Source organism: Lampetra planeri, chromosome 56 (genome assembly GCF_965212315.1).
Source record: "Lampetra planeri chromosome 56, kcLamPlan1.2.h2, whole genome shotgun sequence".
In the NCBI taxonomy this organism is placed as follows: domain Eukaryota; kingdom Metazoa; phylum Chordata; class Hyperoartia; order Petromyzontiformes; family Petromyzontidae; genus Lampetra; species Lampetra planeri.
The window spans coordinates 2,476,000-2,491,391 of record NC_136162.1 but is presented as its reverse complement, the minus strand read 5'-3'; the positions used below and the strand labels follow the sequence as shown (position 1 = coordinate 2,491,391).

General features: G+C 48.8%; 1 protein-coding gene across 1 annotated transcript in view; it reads right to left on the bottom strand.

Annotated features, from left to right (window-relative positions):
- Positions 1–982: 982 nt before the first annotated feature.
- The window catches only part of LOC144735688 (neuroligin-4, X-linked-like), a 240,317-nt gene continuing 225,907 nt past the window's right edge, over positions 983–15,392 (bottom strand). Inside the window, exon 6 of the mRNA XM_078618163.1 lies at positions 983–3,147. Coding sequence (XP_078474289.1) covers positions 2,190–3,147 — 958 coding nt within the window. The 3' untranslated portion in view covers positions 983–2,189. The remainder of the gene's footprint in view (positions 3,148–15,392) is intronic.

Here is a 15,392-nt window from a genome sequence, read left to right as displayed (position 1 = left end):
TGACTGTAGACTATGGAAAATAACTGTAACGCAACATAGCATGGCACCGCACTCACTAAGGTTTAACACTGTAAAGAATAACGGCTCTAAGTACATGAAAAGTAACCCTACAAGGTCCCTAAGAGCCCAATACACAATAAAGAGTTATATTAAGCGTTGTCACTTCATGTTTATTAGCTTTATACACTAAGCAGCGTTAGCAAATCACTTACATCCATGTAATCCATAAAGAAAAAAGATCAACATGTAATTATCATTTGTCTTTCATCCCTGAAAACAAATACTGTAACGAAATTAAAGTACAGGATATAACAATTTTACATGGTGAGAAATAATCAGTCGGCTGCAAGCAGAGTGACAATCATCGTCATCATCCTTGGCTCTGCGAGCAACACGCGTCAACAAAAACACGGTGCTGTGGAGAAGATGGGGTCGATAACATCTCGTCGCAAACCCAACACTTTGCCGTCAGCGATGAGTTAAACCCACATCATCCCAACAGGAGAACGCGTGCAGGCTGGAAACAAAGAGAAACAGCGACGAGCAAAAGGCGCGCTGCTCGCAACCAGCAGGAAGCCACGACTCCCATCGTGCCCTGCATGCCGTGCGACATCAACAATAATAACAACACGGCGGCCACAGGCTCACCCGGTGAACACGGAACATCGTCGGGTCAACGTTAGCCCAACGTTGCACATTTACCGGGCGGCTCCTTTGGGGATAGAGGGAAGAGGGGGCTGGTGGTCTGGACAAGGCTGAGAGCGTTGTTGCGACGTGCAAGGCATGATGGGAGTTGTGCTGTCTGCTTGGCGCACGCGACTGCGCGCGACACAGGAGGGGTCTAAACAAGGGCAGCATCGAGCGTGAGGAAACAAAACCTGGCGAAGGTGTTGCAGCCTCGTGTTTGGTTTCATCCCTTTCACTGCCCCACGTCAACGGGGCAGTACCGCTCCCAACAACAGGAGCCCCCCCCCCCCCCTCGGCAGATATTTTAACTGCTATAACTTTCATATTTTTTAAAAGCTCTCTTTGACGATATGAAAAAAAGCATCTAGCTACGACGGCCCCGACTTAGCATGGCTTGTTTGTAAATTGAATGTTTTTGATTGTAAAAGTGTTTATTTCATTGTATTCCCCAAGAAGCCGTTAGTCTTAGACAATGTTAAATTGCTTAACTTTTACACATCGCCGACGTTGGGAATGATCGGACCAATTTCAATGTGCAGGTGTCATCGATACGCCTTCATAATGTGGAGGAATTACACTAACCAGGCTCTCATATCGTAAATCGCTTTCTTAACAAAGCATCGTCGGCCGTGTGTGACTGCCCCAGATACACAACACACACATATATATACTATACATATTTCTTTTGTTTTGTTCGTAAGAATCACTTATTCACTGTACACTCAACAGAATGATAAAGGAAAAAAACAAGATACATTTATAGCAGTGGAGTCCATTGTACAAGGACAGACAATGGTGCTGATATTGTGACTAACCATTGCTTCACTTCGCTAGCAATGCCACAGTACGCGGACTGTTCTGGGCTTTTTTTTGACAGAGCACTTGAAGGCCAATTTGGCATAAATCCTAGCCAAGTGCATTTAAAGACATCTTACTGTGCTGTTATATATACTATATGCTAATAATGTACGCTATGTATACTTTTTTATATACACACACTTACATATACCGCATATGCTGACTGCGTGTAGTCTATACGCACGCCGCATATACAACACACACACACACTCTCTCTCTTCTGCGCGCTCGCTTATCCCACTACTTTGATAGTTGTCATGTTTCGTTGATAGAGTACAGTCTGCTCCAAGCATTTATTTATTATTCATATATTCTTCCATAACGGATTTTTTTTGTATACAGGGTATAAAATTAGCAGAGGGGATGAAGGCGGCGGGGGGAGTGTGAGATTTTACGAAAAAGTTTTATTGCTGTATAAAACCAAACAAAGGACAGCTTCATACGCCGGTCGCGCCTGGCAAGGTAGCGGCAGCTGTCGGGGTAAATGAGAATAGAAGTAAAATCACCTCAATAAAGACCGTTCGTTGTTCAGCACATCAAAAGGTCTTGGCACATCCGTGTCTCTGTACATTGTTTTGTGATCACCAGGTCGTCTGTCGTCGTAGCAAGAGTTGCAAAAGGCAGAGGCCGGCGGCTCGACGCGGCTAGACGCGGGTGGTGGAGTGCGCGTGGGGCAGAGTGGCGCTGTTCATGACAGCGAAGCCGCCGAAGGTGTGCATCGGCTGCATGGCGCTCGGGATGAGCGTGATGGTGTTGGGCGTCATGAGCGGAATGTCGTCGGGCGACCGCCGCATGGCGAGCGCGTAGTCGCACTCGGGCCCGCCTGCTACGTTGGGCCGCAGCGCGTCCAGTGCCACGCACGGGAAGTCGCAGGTGTGCTCCTCGCCCTCCACGCCGCCCAGCTGCTGCTGCTGCTTCATCTGCAGCGTCATGACCTCCTCGTCGCGGTTGCCGCGACCCATCCGCTCGCCGGCGCCCGCCCGCTCGGGTCCGCACCCGCGCTCGGGGCTCTGCCGGCGGTAGGCGCCGTGCCGGCTCTTGTCCCGGCGGTAGTAGAGCGCGGCGAAGGCCAGCACGTTGAGGAAGAGCAGCGAGGCGCCCACGGCGATGGTGACGCTCAGCTCCGTCGAGTAGTCTCGCTGGTCCTCCACGAGGACGGTGGAGGCGTCGGCGGGGCCCCGGGCGTCTCCGCCCTTCTTGACGCCGTCGTCCTGCCCGCGGCCCTTCCCGGGCGCCGCCGCGGACGAGGCGACGGCGGCGGCGGGCCGGCGGGTCGTCACCGACCACGAGGGCCGCGTGCCCGAGCGGCGGGGAGCTCCCCCGGCGGAGGAGGAGGAGGAGGCCGGCGTGGCGTAGGGCGAGGGCGCCTTGGTGGTGGTGCTCGTGTACTGGAACATGTCGTGCAGGTTGTGCAGGTGCGGCACCAGCTCCAGCCAGAAGGCCACCTTAGTGGCGCGGTAGTGCTCGCGCACGCGCGGCTTCAGGCCGATGTGCAGGTAGTGCTGGTCCTTGGGGGAGTACTTGGACCAGGCCATCTCCTCGTAGCGGTTGGGCTTGTTGTGGATGAACTTGGTGTCCTGCGGCACCGGCGCGTTCGGGTCCCTGCATCCGCCCGGAGGGGGGGGGGGCAAGGCAGGTAACGCGTGAGTACGGTACAACGGGGCGCGCGTCAGGCACGTCACGTGTCGGGGCAGCTGTTTAGAATCTTGAAGACTTGGGCCTGTGCCCAGAAGCTGTGATTGAAAAAATGCTATAACCGCGTTATTTTTATTCCTGCCTAATTTGTTTGTATTCGTAAAAGTTGTATGCACTGTTAGGAATCATTTCTCAAATGTGCACATAGGGTATTGTGTGAACGCTGGTTAAAAAGAAACAGAGGGTCTATTTATCCTCTCACCTGGTTATAAATAGCATATATAAATGAATGAATGTGCGTGATTTAATTATTTTACCGATCTTTTCCATTACCTTTTTGACCAAGTGTTCCGCTCTCAATGAGGTGACAGATTAAAAACAGCAAGAACAATGGTCATGCAAGGCGGCACAGTGGTTGCGTTATTGTGTGCGAATGCCTTTGCCCGTCAATTAAATATTGATATTCTGTGTTGTGATGCAACGCTTGATTAACACCTCGGAATTTATTCCAGCGCAAAGAAATATCGAAATTCGTCTTCTGTTCCACCTTGTAAACAAACACTCCCTTCATAATTACCATTCCCTGAAGAACGACTGCTGCAAGAAATGGTAGATTATTATATTTGTATCAGTTATGACGACAATAAAAAAAATATTGTCCTTTATTTAGGAAAATCCTTCAGGCTTTTTTTTCAGCAGCGTCCTGAATTATGATGTTTGCTTGAACAAAAAAAACCCCACACGTATGACAGTATGGCACTGAAAGCTCCACACAGATAGATTTAACATTCTATTCATGTACTGTCACACTTGGTATTCCAGTCCAGGCAGTCTCCCATCCAAGTACAAACCAGGCCCAACTCTCCTTAGCGTCTGCTATCTGGTGAGACATGGGTCCACTCAGTGATGTAGTCATAGGTCAACTGTAAGGCATTGTTCATGACAACAGTGAAAAAGTATTTCCAGTCTGTGCTTCACCCACCACCACTGCTGTCCTTGACTCATCTTAATTCATGTCGAACTATTTGCACACATGTACAGTACATCCATGGAGAGACTGGTTCTTGTCATGGACAATGACATTTCTAAGGTAGCCCGTCTGATTCAGAGGTCAGAAACACCGACGAGGTGGCACCTCGGGCATCTTGGGTTCGAATCTGAGTTTCATCCGTTTGCGATCAAAGCAGCAGATGCCGAGCTATTGCGAGTTAATGGTTCGGCCCGGGATCTGGTAATCTATGACGTCATGTATGATGTTAAATCCGTGGGTTTTTTTTACCTCATTTGCCGAAATTTAAGTTTTGACTGCCAATGGCGATGAACATCTCTCTATAAGGCATAACGTCTGGAAAAGCAAACATATTTGGAATAATGTGTGTGTGAGTAAGGGGGTCACTTGAAGAAAGATCTCAGCAGTCGCTCTGGGTAATCACCTTCTGTGGGACACTCTCTAAATACGAGGTAATGTACTGTTCAGCGAGAGTTCCGAGTAGACATTTCTATGTGTCGTACGTAGCGTGATGGCAGGAGCAAAATTGGAATAAAATTGGGATTTTTTTTTTTGTAAACAAATTTTTTTTAAAACGAAATGGAATTTCTCTTCACCCACTGGCACACGACCGAGAATTGGAGATGAGCAATGCCTCTAACATTCACTGGACTGTGTGGTGGTGGTGGTGGTCACTCTGACTTTTCAACTGTATCCTCTACCCTCACCCACAGAGTGAATTGCTCAAAATGTCCCGTGAAATTGCCTCAGGCGGTCAGTGCTTGTGCCCAAGAACTGAGAAAGACGTTGTTCACCTCCTGAGTCCAAATACCAGGCTCCCCTCCCTCCACACACACACAAGTACATCGCCTTTGCTATGTGTTCAAGAAAATCACAAAAAGGTCTAAAGAATTACATTGTTTGTTACTGTTTGCATCCTCCAGCTGTCCACACTGCCAGCAGATTCACAGACACACACACACAGAACACAGAACCCCCTTTAGCTTCAGCACACTGTTGAGGCAATCGCTGTTCGTGAGCACCTTTTAAAGCCAACACAGCAACATGAGGGGGTGGTGTGGCTAGCACCACGCCCGGCCACCTTTGTCTCTCCACTGGTTGTTTACAAGTTTAACCGTGCACTCATTTGAAGCTGAACTGACCTAGGGGAGATCCAGGACCAGTTTAGACATTAGTCACCGATGTTGGCCATGGACGGGAATCGAACTCGGGTCACCAGGTTCACAGCATAGTGCGGTAACCACTACTCTACCGCTTCCCATAATACACAAAAACACAGACACCTACGTCCACAAAAACTACACACACATTCGTAGGGTCTGTACATGTGTGCACAACACATTAACAGTGTCTGTGCATGTATTTGCACGACACACATACAGACGGACAGACACACGAACGCACAAGACGCGTACACACAAAGACAACACACACACACACACCATCACCGGCACAGACACAGAGACGAACAACCGCTGTGTACACACTTTTGGATAGCTTTCGCAAAAACAATTTCCAACTCTCTCCACTCCCATCATCAATACCACAGGTGGTAGCTCATCATCAAAACATCGGCTCATCAAAACATTGGCTCATCATCAACGCCACGGGGTGGCTTGCTCAATCCAGTTCCTGTGAACGTCCAGTCCAGTGCAAGGAACGTGAACGCGGTTTCGTCACTGACGAGACTCTCTGGGTCGGTGTGTGGGCCCCGCAGGCGTGGTGTGGGTCAAGGCACCGCACGCGCGCAGCGTGGGGCCTAGGGCGTCACCGCATCTCTTTAATGTCCTTCCCCAAAGTGGCACGGTGCCCTCTGCTGATTGTACAAAGTTACCTCTCGTTGATTCATAATGACAATCATAAAGCGATGTGTGCGTGCCGATGTTATCTTTACCGTTTCGTGCATTCGTTGCCGTAGAAAGCGACGGCGGTATTTGCCTTCCGCAATTTCTTGCAGCGCCACGCACGCACCCCGTTTTGTCAATCGATGCCCGTCCACACCGCGAGGTTAATTGAACCATACTTCACCAGACTGGTCAGTGTGGGTTGGTGAAGGTGGGGAAAGCAGTGCAGAATGTTTAGTGGATTCCACTGCACTGCCCTCTAACCCGCACGACGTGCCCTCTATCACCTGTGCGTGTTTTATACACCCCGAGCACTATGCAGCCTCAAACCAAGTTCTGCCAAGATAATACGTAACTTCTGGCTAATATGTAGTGCAGTATATGAAAAAAATGCAATATATGGAGTCATTAAGAATCTTAAAAATAAACGCTGTGTCTTGTGTTAGCGTGGTTAATTGCTTGGTTATTCACTAAATCCTCATGCTCGGCACGCTGTGTTTCGTAATTCACAACGCGTGCTTTTTGGCGGAGCCCTTTGAACCACGCGGGAACCTCGCCAAGTTATTCCTATGCGGTGTTTATGGCATCGTGACTGGGAACAAACTAAAAGTAACGTCACAAATACAGATCGTAAGACTGCACGGTGCTTCTATCCTTACCGCATTAATTTCGAAGTAACGGTGAAATTTCGTATTTTATTTCGCGTGGCGGTTACATTGTGCATATTTTTAAGCATGAATGCACGGTTTATTTACGATTTTAGAATTTTTACCACGAATAAAGAGGCAAATGCCACGGTAGGTTTTCTTTTTCTTCCCAATTTGCAAAAAAGCGTGTAGAATCCTGCCTCGTGTCTTCCACCGCGTGGTATCCACACGACCTTCCCAGGAGAGCCGATCTGGCACCAGCGCTCCGATGCTTCCTAACACATTACCTCTGCACGCCAATTAATCAATTAACCGCCTGCTCACGTCACCTGCATTTGGAAGGAAAGAAAAACCCCCACTGATGTCCAGAGCCACGCGCGAATAATTGGGGGCTTTCCTTTTGTCCACGATATCATCGGTGAAGACAGAAACCTAGATGTGTTTTCAGATAAAACCTACGTTTTAAAGACGACAAATTACGTGCGAAAATGTCTATATACATACACAGGGTGCTTCAAGGATGTTTTAACACTTCTGAGAATTTGCAACGACACCACGAGAGATGCGCTGCCTCCGGGCCCTGGAGACCACCTGGAGAAGATTCCAGGTACGCGTTGACAATGATTGCGAACACGTGGGGACTCCTTGACTTTTTGAAGCTATTAACATCACATTTGTTATCATACTCTGGGTCTTTCGGTAAAGTCACGTAGATAGAAAAATAACCTACTGGATATCAACAAAGATTCGTTCATGAAGCCATCCAGATATATAAACACAGACAAAATTTCAACCGAGAAGATGGGTACAAACTGAGACATCATTGGAAGGACGTTATTAACCAGTTTAAGTCATAACTGGCTGTGATGTTTCCATCCTACCTGCCGATGTTAGCAGTTATTTCCGACTCTTTGAGTTGCATTCCTCGATGTGGCGGTGGCTCCATTGACATGCTAATCTCTCACGATACAATGACCAGCCCAACAGCTTTGGGGTATCCTCGATCTTCCTTTTCTAACCCTGCCCATTCACCCTTGGGCGGCACCCATCTCAGTAGCTCTCTTGCTATATTTTTTCACCTGATGACGATTGCTTGTGTTGCGATTGAAACGTCGTGATTTTTAATAATTTTTCTACCTACGTGACTTTACCAAAAGACCCAAAGAGTATGAATTCCTGCAGTCACGAATGCTTAAAGTCAAGATTTGTTCTCATGTTACAGTGTATTATCCGTTTTTTTCCATTATAAACTATAGTCCCATGTAATTGTTAGCATTTTTTTGAGCACCCTGAATATATATATACACATAGGGCAGGTGATGATTGTCCATCACATCGATTAAAGTTGATGTGTTTGCTCACGATGCAGGCGTTGAACCTTGTGCATAAGGATAGATGATTCATTAATTATGCAAATCTCTTGGAAATGACCGTTGCACTTTGGTTGATGGGGCAAAATAAAATTAATCTCTGCAAATAGGAAACATTTAAAAAGTTAAACGAAACTATATATTTGTAATAAAATCTCAATCGTTTCATCTCAGCCTGGCACCCGATGGGTCGGCAGAGAATGTCAGCGTCAACCGTTCTGGAGTAACCCACCACGCCGGTGACACTTCCAGCCGGGGCATAATCGTCACGCACCGTTCCGACGGCGTGCTGCGATGTTTGTACGCAACGTCTCCAAACCACTTCACTGGAAACAATTAACGAGCCTGCGAAACCCTACGCAGGAGGACCCACGCGTTAATTCCGACACGTTTTTCGCGGCGCGCGTAATTACATTATTAATATTCACACCTTGCTATTTTGCATACGCTATAAAAAGGCGGAAAGAGGGGGGGGGGGGAGAAAACTCAACTACATCTACGGGTCAACACAAAACACCCAGAAGTAATTAGCGTGGGCTAATTAGCATCGGCAAAAGAAAGGGACCCATTTCCCCCGACGGCCGGTCGTCACGCTTGCGGGCGTGACCGCGCGACTGCGCTTCTGCGCATCACCACTGGGGTCAGGCTGAGCGTCGCTCCGGAGCAGCGGAGGTCCCACGGTTGGTGCTCGTCGTGCAGCGTCGCCCGGCCCCCGACGGCACCACCGGACGTTTTGCCCCCCCCCCCCCCCCCCAATGCAAGCGCCGTCGCCGCACTTAATTTCTCCGGCATCGTGGGAGAAAAGGCGGCGTCAGTGCCCCCTCGGTGTCACCCCTTGCATGCCCTGGCTATTCGTGGCTTTCACATCGATCGAGATCTATAGGCTTTTTTAAAAATAGAATCAATCGCCTTCTAATCCTACCCCGTGTTCCACCTTCCACTTGTATTGCATCCTGTTGTTCCCTATTTCCTTCCTGTTGGATTATTTCCTAGATCGTACCGAGAGGCGGCTATCATTAGCGTGCGTTTTGAGTGGGTCGTTCGGAGGTCGGGTTGTGTCTCATCCTGTATCTGCTGCTGTTGTTTATGTTGAAAATATTAAGTAAAATATTAAGAGCTTAGAAAGCCTGTCGGTACGGCTGTTTCGTAGACACGTCATAATATATTCCCCTTCAGAGATGTTAACTAATCGTCACTATTTGGGGTGGTCACGATTCAGTTCAAGGTTCAATTATTTTTCTTGCATCGATTTTACAATCTCGTATTGCTGCTATTTTTTTCTGCCTCATTCGTACAGTAAACGGTGAATAATTGATACCCGCGTGCATGATCGGGGACACCTTTCGTGAGCGATATTAATTGACAGATCGATGCATCTTGACGTCCCTACTCCCGATACCAAAACTCTGCAGACTTTACAACTACCCGGGCTCCTTTTATTGATTCCAGATTTTGACAATGATTGGTGTAGTTTACCCACGATTTCAACTTGTTACTTTATGAATTTGAGTTTAGCAAAGCACAGTCGAGCAGGATAGTTTTCATCAGTTGTCGTCATGTTCTTGTTGTCACGGTTGCCGAGTCCTCAGCATGGGTGGAGGAATCGGCGAGTGAAGTTCGTGATGCAAACGTTAACTGTTGAAAGTAGCGATAAGAGTGATAAGGAGGCGAATGATCGCCGGTGCACGATCAGCACGTGCTAGATCGTAAGATTGTGGGTAGGAAAACAAGCCCTGCGAGCTGTGGATAAGTGGATTCAACTATGGCGCCGATCGCTGTGGAAGATAACATTGACACGATATCTACTGCGAGTCCTCTTCACGGGCAGAGGGATCGGTGAAGAACCTCACTTTTACCCATTTCACGCTCGCTTGGGCATGAAGACATTATCGTGTCCTCCGGCTTCTGGTTATACCGTTGGCTGAAGTCCGCCGGTGCCTAAATCCAAGCACTGAGAATTCGAGGATATTAGGACTAACGAGGCTGCTTATAAACAGCGCTCATTACCTCCGACTACACGGCCTCGTTTGCCGTAACAAGTAACACCCCCGACACGTAGAGCCAGTTCCACAAATTCGATCAAATGAGAACATATTTACCGCGGCGCGGTTGCCGAGGCTTGTTTCGTCGCCGCTGGGATTTTTAATTCTCATTTTCTCGCTACGCGTGCCCGAGCAAAAACAATCGCTTAATTTTCTCACAGCATTGCCACTGGGTCCTTGCCAAACACGGGGTTTTTACGCCCAAATGATCCCCGCTCTCAGTGGGTGCCCATTGATGCCTTTTTTTTCTGCGGATCACATTTGGGGGCGGAGCGACGCCGAAACGCTCGAACGAGACAGAGCAACGAGATGAGCAATAACGAACGGAGCCAGGAACCGACGGTGGTACAAGAGGCAGAGGTGCAGGTGGTGACATTTCTCGCTCCTGCCTCTGCTGGCGGAAAGGGGGGCACTTTTCCATTTGTTTTCGAGGGTATCCTGGGCCTTGTCTTCTCTCGGAAGAGGCGGGAATAACCCACACTTTACCGCGCCACACCGCGACCTGCCGATCGTAGACCAACTTGTGGCCGACCCCATGTATTGCCGCTGGGTGGACGGAGGTGGTAGGCGGGGAGGGGGGGAGGGGAGGGGAGGGGGGAGGAATTTTCTCTGTCGTTCCAACTGCCCGCGCCGGGAGACGGGGTCGCATTGGCAACCCCCTGGATCGCAAGTCCGGTGCGCCGGTCATCACACGGCGGCAGCGGAAAACCGCGTTGCTTGCTGCGAATGAAACCGCCAGCACGCTGCAGGCGCCGCAGTGTTTTGTCACGAGCAGAAACGACTCTGCGGGGAGTATTTTTTTTCTACGAATTAAAGAAGGTGCAAAGTTAAGCTTGGCAATTACCTCGAGAGCGATGAAAGTTCACGTGAACGGAACAAAACCTGAAAAGTGAGCGATAATGCCCCGGCGGACGAGAAGAATGCTCGGCAAACGTGATGATAAAACAAGCGAGCAGTGAATTAAATACCAATACATTTCTGATATCTATTAAAATGTGGATATAATGAACCCTAAAATATGTTTCTAATACATATATACATATCATAATATAAATAAAATTCACTCTTCTGAAGGGGGTGTTTACCCCGCGGGTGAAGTGATGAAAAATTGGTTGCTATGGCGCTGACGTTTCCTCGCCTGTCAGCACAGCTGGCCCATCACCGCTCTCGCCCGCCAACACAGCTTGCAGGCCTAAAACGAAGGCCTAAATAACGAGGTGTAACTCACTGTTCAGTGGCAGCGTTAGACCGGCGAGAGAGAAAGAGAGAGAAGGGAGCAAGAGAGAACAAAGCCTGCGGAGATAGAGTGCCGCCGCGAGGGAAAAGAGAGATTAGAGAGTGAGACAGAGTGACTGATTGACAGGAGCAGACAGACCTAGACGCAGGCAAGGGAGCGAGCGAGCGAGCGAGTGGCAGACCAGACAGAGATAAAAGCAGACGTCGGCGAGAACGCGGCGATGGAGATGAAAACGCAGAGGACGGGCTAACAAATGTGGCTCTGCCGGATGGACGTGCAGGAGATGAGGGAGGTGTAGAGGCAAGCGCGGCGACGCCGGCCCCCTGCCGATGCGCGTTGTGGCTCTTGGCACCGAGAGGTGCTCTTGATTTCGTGATGGCAGTATTTTTTCCCCGCTCGGCGCCCCCAGTGATTTCTTGGGGCCACTTTTCTGGATCTGTCCGGATGGCGATGCGAAGTAAAACTCAAAATGACGGGAATCACGCGGGCAATTTTTCGCGGCGTGAAAACTTAGTTTGAAGGTTTTAGGTGTCACTTCGACACAAATAGAAAAAGGAAGCACTGTGTGATCCTCATCGTCTATCGTTGATCACGAACCATTACCATCATCGTCAACATCTGTTAAAACATCATTAAATATGCATCACCTGTACCACCAGGTGAGGAATTTATACTAGTAATCCACGGAAGGTCTGGGGAAATATACAAGGCGCACGATGCAAGGCAGGGTGAAATATAAAGAAGCATGATATGATTAGCGAGTTTGAGGCCGACATCGTTTGTCTTGAATGAAATTAGATGACAGCTTTTCTGCATTCGAAGTGTCCTGAATAACTCGCTGCATTTGAATGATGTTGGTATTACAAAGTATAAAATATGTAGTGTTGGTTCACTGGCTAAAGCTGGTAACAATTCCTGGTGATACCGTAGAGGTAAAATGTATTTAAATTTAAAAAAATGCCAAAAAGCGGTCTTGAGACCTCTTTCTGGAGACACGGAAAATCCATGTACCCTTGATAGTTAGGCCCCTAGCTATGATCATCAACATCACCTCCCCTTGTTTTAAAAGACTAAAACAATCCGTTCGGACACCAGCACAACAGGCTAGCATAAGCCACGCCACAAGCTTCGTTCAGACGGGTATTCCGGATGGTTGGTAAATGGCATCGGGCAGTTACCGAACTGCTCATGAACCTTGGAATGTTGTTGGCCCGACTAAGCTGCGTTTGTGAAATGAGAACGAGGAACATCTGTTGTTAAGATTAGGTTTTAGTTTGTTCTTCCCAGGCTTGAACTGATTGTACCCTAGCCGGAGCTTGAGGATTCACTGCTGCGATAAATGTGGATTATCTTGCTGCTGCTACATCGGTTTTCGGGTCATGCCGCGTGTATGTTCGGAATGATGTCCGACTTTTCGCTCCTAGTGGTGAAGCTCCAAATGCTGGGAAGAGTTTCTCCAGTTCCTAATGAAGCTCCCTCAACACGAGCAGCGAACCGTCAGACATCGTCCCGGACAACACGCGGTATGACCCAGAAATGCATCCGAAAGCTACACAGATGATTATTTTTTTAACCGATAGAAAAACATTGCGACTGAAGTGGCATCAGTCAACGTGTGACCACCACGCCTCTAGACTTCTGTAACGTCGTACTGCCTTGGTATCATCTGCTAGTCACATGGCCGAGCAGTAACGCACTTGTCGCTTGTTGTAGAGGCTCGCGGTTCCAGCCCAGCTGCCATTCTAGTCAATACTGCGGCTATATTCCGCATAAGATGCTTCACGCTCAACCCAATCAACGTGGAACGTTGGGCCAATGTAGGGCCAGCCGTTCTCATCACGTGCCAGCGCTGGACCGACGTTTGCACTCTGTAGGCCACGTGCCAAAATTTATAAATTTGCTCACAGAAAAACTATTGGCTTAAGCCACGTAGCAACATTTGACACCCCCTATTGGCAGACTAATGTCCACGTGTTCCTAACCGGCGCAGAGTTCACCTTGGACCTGGCTGAGACAGCTGCCACCAGGGGGGTCCCCTGCCACGGGATTCCTCGAGACGTCCCGTGCGAGAGGCACGGTGTGGATATTAAGCGATGGCGATGACAACAACAATATTGTACGAATGATGTTTCCTTGTGGATAGAAGCCCAAAGAAAGGCGTGCCAGGTGACACACGTGAGCACGGAGTTAGGAATGCAAGGCGTAAAAGTCCCTGGCAGCCTTTAAATTAGGGGCCTTAATTACATCGGCGGAGTAAACTTTGTTGGAAATTATCTTCGAAGGCATTAAATATGGTAAAACTTGAGAATAAAATGTCGTTTTAATGTATGCGCCGTATTAAAATTCGGCGCATAATCAGGTTATTGCTGCATATTATTCTCCGCGGTGCCATGCGGGAGCCGTAAATATGTCGGGCTCCGCTGAAATGTGCTTCAGCTCGCCGCGTCGCGCGGCGGCTGTAAACCTGTCGGCGGGGACGTTTGCGATTGTTGTCAGCGTGAGGATTCGTAAAACCCATCGCCCGAATTCTCGGCTGACACAACGCACGAAGAAGAGGGCCGTTCTCTTTGGAGACGCGCGACAACATGAACGGCGAAAGCCTAAAATAATCAAACCCTCGTGGATTCATGTAAAATAATATTTACTTCAAGGCTGCTCCTTCCACCCGTGCTCAAAATAACTGTGACGCTGTCTGTCTGATTATGACTGATGACACTCGCAAAGAGCCAGCTGTGCCTTCCTTTAGGCTGAAACATTAATTTCTGAAGTTAAAATATACAATCCTGACAGGGCATTCAAACAGAGTGAAGAATTGGATTTTAGTTTGCTTGCTGTGAAGTGGCCAACATTTCGTATCTTTCGTCGCAATCCATGTTTTTGTTTGTTTATGACATCGTGTCGAATGAGTGTTCACTCAGACCCCACTTTTGTGTTTCTGGGCAAGTCCACATTGTCTGTCCACCCTTTATTAATCCGCCAATGGATGTTGGTCACGAGGGTTTCATTTTATTTTTGTCATACTTCACCACACTGGTCAGTGCAATTTGATCAAAGCGGGAGGGGGTCGTGGGGGGGCAGTTGGGGAGGGGGGTGGCAAAGACCAGTTCGGATCAAACTCGCCGCTGATGTTAGCCGTGGCCGGGAATCGAACTCGGGTCTCCCCGTTCGCAGGCGCAGCGCGCTAACCACTGCACCGCCACCCTGCCCCTGATGCTGTTACAGGGTTTGTAACACGGATTTCTGGCAATGCCTCAACATCATCGGTCTCGGGCTACAAGCAGGATTTTCGCGAATGGCCCATGAATACTGGATCAATTTGAGCACGCCAATCCGCATACATAATCTAAAACACTCGGCAAGCAGCGTCTCACAAAGGGATGACATCTCGCTGCCAACAAGAACACTTGACCGCAACGCCACGTGTGCCAGGTCGCTCTTGACACGATGCCAGTGCTTCCTCTCGCAGCCTCTCGCGTGCAACTACCAATTACCTGCGTGCGCTCGTATTTACCTGCCGAGGTGAGCAAGGCCGTATGGAGAGGGCGGGGACAGGAGTCGTGCCGGATCGCACATCCGAGTAGCTAAGTGCCCTAAGAGTGTGACATTTGTTAATGCGAAATATAATCCAAAAAAGAAAAATACTCACTGCCCACACGACACTCTTGAGGGCCCCACAAAGGTTATAATCTGTGAAAGGTTACGCATTTAATGGCCATAAATTAAAACGACCTTTAAAATTGGACTTCTGCAACTTCCGTCCCTCTCGTTTCATTTCCGAGCCAGTGGCACATTTGCACGAGGGAAAAGGGGAGGGGGGCCCGGTCCGATCTCATTGTAACTCCGCGGTGGCTGCAAGCGGACGGACGAGAGAGAGGGCCCCAAAGCAATTTGGGCATCGCAAAACGCCCGCAGAGGCGTTTCATAAGCCACCTCGGAAAATCGGCTCGGATTTTAAACGACTCTCCGACGCCGTGTCAGGTAGTGGAGGCAAGAGAATTCTGTTTATTGCGATGGCTGGAACCGGACGTCAATCATTTGAACTCGACATGTTTGTCAGTAACGC